At 40.3% G+C, this 5843-nt stretch overlaps 1 protein-coding gene across 3 annotated transcripts; it reads right to left on the bottom strand.

Annotated features, from left to right (window-relative positions):
* Positions 1–214: 214 nt before the first annotated feature.
* COMMD3 (COMM domain containing 3) lies at positions 215–4188 on the bottom strand. 3 transcript variants are annotated; one of them, XM_057732956.1, is made up of 8 exons: positions 3993–4187; positions 2522–2633; positions 2348–2411; positions 2222–2256; positions 1799–1859; positions 1652–1708; positions 1500–1559; positions 215–579 (listed from the first exon to the last, which is right to left on the bottom strand). In XM_057732956.1, exons 1-8 carry the CDS (start codon positions 4129–4131, stop codon positions 520–522), a joined length of 588 nt encoding a protein of 195 aa, XP_057588939.1. In that variant the 5' UTR covers positions 4132–4187; the 3' UTR covers positions 215–519. The 3 variants fall into 3 exon arrangements, with proteins under 3 accessions (XP_057588939.1, XP_057588940.1, XP_057588942.1); XM_057732959.1 differs by lacking the exon at positions 215–579 and having other exon boundaries at positions 1527–1577; positions 3993–4188; XM_057732957.1 differs by lacking the exons at positions 2222–2256; positions 2348–2411.
* Between the last annotated feature and the right edge of the window lie 1655 nt (positions 4189–5843).

Here is a 5843-nt window from a genome sequence, read left to right as displayed (position 1 = left end):
GGGACGGGCCGGCTCCCGCGGCGGGGCGACCGCGCCCGCTCCCCACGTCCCGAAGCTGGCGTCTTCGGGCAACCCCGGAGATCGCATCCTTTCCCGCTACGCTTAACTTTAATCCCGAGAAGAGGCGATCGTTAAAAGTTAACGCCAATCGTGTCTCTGTCTTCAAAGTAATAATTAACAAACTCAAATCCAAACAAACTCTCACCACTCTTTAGTGGGAACAACTTATTTATTCACAATGTAATACTGTCTACTTCCTTTTGGAAGACTTGGAAAAGATCAAATAGGATCAACCTACGGATAATACTAAAGATGATTCAAATACTTAGCAGACTTTCCCTCTTAACCCTTCCACAAGTGTAAAAAATAACGTGTCAAAATTGATGAGTGACAGAAATCCAAAAGAAAGAAATTTGTTCTGAAAAGGAAGACATCCAGCTCGCAGAAACGATGGTTCGGCGGACGGCAAGGCGTTCCTGGTCTTTCTCTAGACCCGGGCAGATCGTCAACTTCCCCAAGTTACAACTGAGTTGCTCTTTCCAGGCTTTTCGAAACATCTTTAAGTTTCCCCACTAAGTCCTGAAAGATGTATATGATGGCTCGTTTTTAGGATAAAACAGAAGACAGAAATATCCAAGTTTGAGAAAGATGCAAGAAAAAAGTCGGGAGACACTTTCTAAACAAGTTTAAAATTCACAAAGATTTTAAACCTTTGATAAACCACTATCAAAAGAAGGTTTTCCTCTAAAATATCTCATCTTATCTGCTTGCCCTCAGATGTGAAGTATAGTTTCTACCTGAATCCTATGAACAGGCAAGGTATATCAAAGTTAAATTTCTCAAGTTATCTAACAAAGATTATGCTGTATTCACATCTGAAAGTTTAAAGTTTGATTAATGGTTACATTAAAATGACTCTGCAAGAGATCCCTTTTGAAAAATTCAATTTCATCAAAATTTCAAGCAATAACCTTCATTTTTTAAGTGGTAAGAGATAAATTCGTTGTCGTGTCTCTTAATCAATGTAATTTTGAATTTCCCCAGTTTTATACTGGCAATATAAACAGTTTTAGAATTTTTGTACACTTGCTCCTTTATAAAAAGTCATTTAAAACCAGTGTTTAAAAATCATGTTTTGAAAGTTTAATTCAATTCCTGAAAGCAAAGAAGACATTTTCAAAGCCAAGCTCTTCCTTTTGCTTTGTCCTATTGGCTCAAACATATCACAAATAGAAGGAATTCACACTCAACACTACACACATTTATTTTAATTGGAGGCAACAGCAAATGCAGACCAATTCTCTATTAGTAACATCTTAATTTCAAAAGTGAAGCCTCTGTTAAAATATTGCTTTTGAAGCCCCCTCATCATTAAATACTTAACCAACCTTCATTATCTACTGACAGATGGTTAATTTTCTTTTGAACTTTCCAAAGGCATAATTCTCAATTAAAAAATCTGTAAAAAGATAGCATATTCACAGATCCTAATACTGTACCTGTAATTGTTCCATGCTGCAACTAAAACTAATCTCTGGGTGGGATCGGGAATCATTGTTCTAGGGAAGAAAAAAATGCTGTTTATTTAAATTAAGGAAATTTTAAATTTCATTACACTTTTAATTTTTAGACAGGACTTATATATAAATACCTCTACATTTAAGGTCACCAAATATGCAGGTCTGTACATCTTATCAAGTTGACTGGTCTAAAACAACACAACACATTGATTTCAGTCTTTAACTCATTTTTTTTAAAGTTCCCTAAGTTCCCCTAGAGATAGTTTGTTAAACTTTACCTTTATCTGATATTCCAAACGCCAAGAAACATCAGTTATATGTGGGAAAGATCTGCCTATACTGAAAGATACAATGATAATTTTGTACATAATAGCTACAAAAAACTTTCAGTATTTATCTTTACAAACAATGGTGTCTACCACCTCCCCACCACACACACACAATTTTAATCCACTCTGAATTTAAAACATTGTTAAACGTTATTTTCAAGTTCTGAATAGTAAAAGAGCATTTAAAAAATTATCTCAATAAACTTTATCTTTAAAAACATTAGCTTAACTTCAATTGTTTCACTTGCCCTTTGGCCCCTTTTCTTTTGGTCTAGATCCCCATTTTTTGTCCTGTTTTGTTTCACACCAGCACTCTCCATTCATACCTGCAAGTGAAAAGTGGCTCAGCTTGACACCTTATACAGTACCTACCTTCCCAGTAGGATTTCTAGGGAATTCCTATTATTCTGGGAGGAAAAAAAGAAAGAAAACACATATTTGCAAACAGAGTAGAAGAAAAACAGTAATTGCTAATTTTTAAAAATTTAAGTAAGTAACCTGATATTCCGTGCAAAACAATTCTATTCTCTCGCTATCAAATTTACAGTCTTCTAGATAAGTGCTAAAGACAAAAAAAAAAAGTGCCAAAGTTTAGTCTCCATTTTAAAAACTGAAATTGGAATCATAAAGGTACTATTTGAAAACAAATGGATATTTAAATAAATCCTGTACCTTAGAGTTGATTTGTCAGCTCTTTGCTTTCCAGCCTCCAGTATGTAAGTTGCAGCTGCTGCATGACAATGTTTTAAAACCACTGGGTCGATATGTTTCAAGTCTGGGTGATCTAAAATAAATTAATTGCCAGTGATGCCTGTAATAATAAATTCTTTATAGTCCTGTTTCTAAAAAGGTATTTTAATTTGGGTAAAGAACCCACTTTACAAGATAACAAGAAGAATTCAACTATAAGGACTGGAAATTATAAGTAAATTAGATGAGCAACATGGTCAATAGCAAAACAATAAAGACCACACATCAATAATTATGCTATTACCTGGTCAAATTACTTTCTTTTATTTTACCTTAATACATTTATTTATTTATTTATTTATTTATTTAAAAACATAGTCCTAGAGGAAAAATATACACTGGTCACTGTAAAGCTGGATGGAGTAAATTCAGAGGAAAATAAGATAAATATTTTACATGTTGTCAATTTAAGAATGAATAAACTTTCCTTCTAAAGACTGATTAATTTTAGGGTAAATGGCTCCATGGACATTAATATATGGAGGTGGGGGAGAGGGAATGAGTTCAGAATATAAAATACAATTTTCAAAACATTTTCCGGTTTCGACATCCATCCTTTTTTTTTTTTTTTTTTGAGATTAACCCAGGTGGTGGTTACTATTTTCGTTTAAAGAACTTCCACTTTCATACTTTTTTGGTACACGTGTTTAGCTCGTGAAACTACAGGAAAAAAAAAAAACAAAAATTTGAATTGTTGAGATATTTATGTTTAAGAAAATCATCTAAAAGCGATCTGTCTTAAAATATGCCTCCGTCCATACTGACACCGCACTCCGCAATCACTGACCCGACCACTTATAAGAGACTTGCCTCCTGATAACTGGTGCGGAACAAAACATGATGCACCATATTTTAAGGGTCTAGGCGTGGAACCTGTGCAAAACATATCGAACTAGAGTGTTGGAATGATCAGAGGAACTTGAGGTATTCTCTAAGCTGGAAAATGTCAACACTATTTGACCTAGTAATTACTTTGGAAGCAGACACTTTAAAACCTTCGCCAGCCTAGCACTGAAAGCTTGAATTGCAGGGAGCTGCCCTGATGAAGTCCAAGTGTCAAACAGCCTTTGCCCCAGACCAGGCTGAAAACCTTAGATGTTTAGGCCACAAACAAGACTTGAACACCGGCTTTACAAAGGAACAAAGAGCCTTGGGGGGGAAATCAGGCCAGGAACGTGTAGCTGGCTGTGTGCAGGTGCTGACTGGGGAGAGAACAATGCTCGGGGTCCGCTGTGGGTTCTGGCAGAGCCACATCCCCACACTCCGTCCGGAGCGAAGGGCAAAGCCCGGAGACTTCCTCTTCCCGGGGCTTTCCCCTTCTCGCTCGGTCTCGCTCCTCTTCTCCGAGCGCCCCTCCACCCAGGCCGATCCAGCTCAGAGCCGAGCGGCTTACCTAACACGGCCTCGTCCGCCTGGGCGTCCAGCAGGCTCTGGAAAGCCGCCCGGAGGAGAAGCATGAAAGAGTTGGAGTCGAAGGAGCCGGGATCGGCCAGCATCTGGAAGCCTTTCTGTACAGACTCCGAGAGCTCCATTGTGAGCGCGCCGTGACCTTCGACACGCGCACCACGTGACACGCGCCGCGCGCTCAGCTGATGCGACCGCGCGTGCACGCGGCGGCGGCGGCGGCGGCGGCGGCGGCGGCTCGGGCTGTGGGCCTCGCTGCCGGGGGCCTCTCTGCCGGGGGCCTCCCCGCCGGCCTCCGCTCCCGCGCTCCGGCCTGCGCCCCCGGCCGCCCGCCAGCCGCCGCCGCCGCCGCCGCTTCCGTTCAGTCCTTCCTTCTGCGCCCGCCGCCAGGGCCGCCGCACCTCAGCGTGAAGGGCGGCCCGGGCGCTTTGTGGACGCGCTCGGCACTTTCTCTGCTCTCGGCGCTCACCTAGGACTGTCACCCGCTCCTGCGGGGCCCACGGGAGCGCTCCTGAAAGACGCCCCCCGGGAGGTGGTGACGGTGTCGGGATCCCGGTCCCCACCGGCCCCGGGAACTACGCCTTCCCCGCTCCTCGCTCAGCGCGAAAACCTAAGGGAAGCTCCAGTCTGAGGCAGTCTGGTTGGTTTTTGGTTTGGGGTTTTTTTGTTTTTTAACTCAACAGCTTAACCCCCGCAGCACTGCCCTTCTGTGAATGAGATTGTAGACGTCTAATTATAATTCTTGCTTATTTTTCCTCTTTCATGGTCATTTCTGAAATACGGCGATCTTTCCTGCGTGGGGGTGTGTGTGTATACATGTGTATACATACAGTGCGCGCGTGTACGTGCTATACTTCGACAATTGAGGGATTAATACCTTATTCACGAACGTATTGGATAGAATTATTAAAAAATTTAGGTGCAGCTGCAAATAAACACCTTTCAAACGCAAACTGATAGAAATTTTGTGCTACTGTACTCACAGCATCTATGAGTCCTGTTTTAGTCAAGCAATCCTCACATATTTTTATCAGTTACCTTAGTAAAATATAGTTAAGAATGGCAAAATCTTTATTAGAAGTGAATGCCCATAATTTTAAAGATTCAAATATTGTATAAAGTTTAACTTCCCCTTCATAGTTATATACAAAGTTGGAGAACAAGAGTGATTCTAAGAAAAAAAAAGGAAGAAACGCAGCAAAGTGTATTATGCATTTTTTGATCAAAAGAATTTAAAAAGAAAAGTCAAAATGCAAGTTCTTTCCGGGTGGAGGGGTGGGATAAAGAACGAGAAAGATGTTTTAGTCTTCAGGAGGCATTGTTTGAAACAGACTCACTATGAAACACTTTTTGAGGCATAATTTAGGTGCATATTTGAAAAAAAAAAAGTTTCTAATGAATACAGTCAACATTTAACCTTGCACCAATGCATAAAGAGCACCTGATTTCACAACAACAGGACGCAAATGAAATAATTTAGCATCAGTAAAGACTGAGTAACTACTCAGTTCTCCTTTGAAGGCTTTGAAAGGCATGTGAACCAGCTCTCCACTTCGGTGAGCATATAGGAGCAGTGAAGGATTTAAAAGTCTCCCTAGAGTCTTTATGAAACAAACACCTATTAATCATGTTCATCTTTTCTTCTCATCTCTCATTTTCTTTCTAAACTCCTTGTTTCTCCTCAGTAGTAAAATGTCAGTTGAAAAATGTCCAGATATCTGATTTGCATAAGGGATATTTTACAGGGCAGAGTTGTGTAAAAGTTAAACAATATTAACACTCAGGCTCATTGTGTTTGTTACACATATATTTTATGACCTTGCATAACACTGATTGTTAT

Source organism: Hippopotamus amphibius, chromosome 4, assembly GCF_030028045.1.
Source record: "Hippopotamus amphibius kiboko isolate mHipAmp2 chromosome 4, mHipAmp2.hap2, whole genome shotgun sequence".
NCBI classification, from domain to species: Eukaryota; Metazoa; Chordata; class Mammalia; order Artiodactyla; family Hippopotamidae; genus Hippopotamus; species Hippopotamus amphibius.
This window is presented reverse-complemented; position numbering and strand designations above follow the sequence as displayed.

Coding starts and splice junctions, on each gene's coding strand:
- COMMD3 (XM_057732956.1), bottom strand. CDS start 4,131: ATGGAGCTCTCGGAGTCTGTACAGAAAGGCTTCCAGATGCTGGCCGAT. Junction 2,412..2,521: donor GCTGACAAATCAACTCTAAG/GTACAGGATTTA, acceptor TTTTGTCTTTAG/CACTTATCTAGAAGACTGTA. Junction 580..1,499: donor GCAGCATGGAACAATTACAG/GTACAGTATTAG, acceptor TACATCTTTCAG/GACTTAGTGGGGAAACTTAA.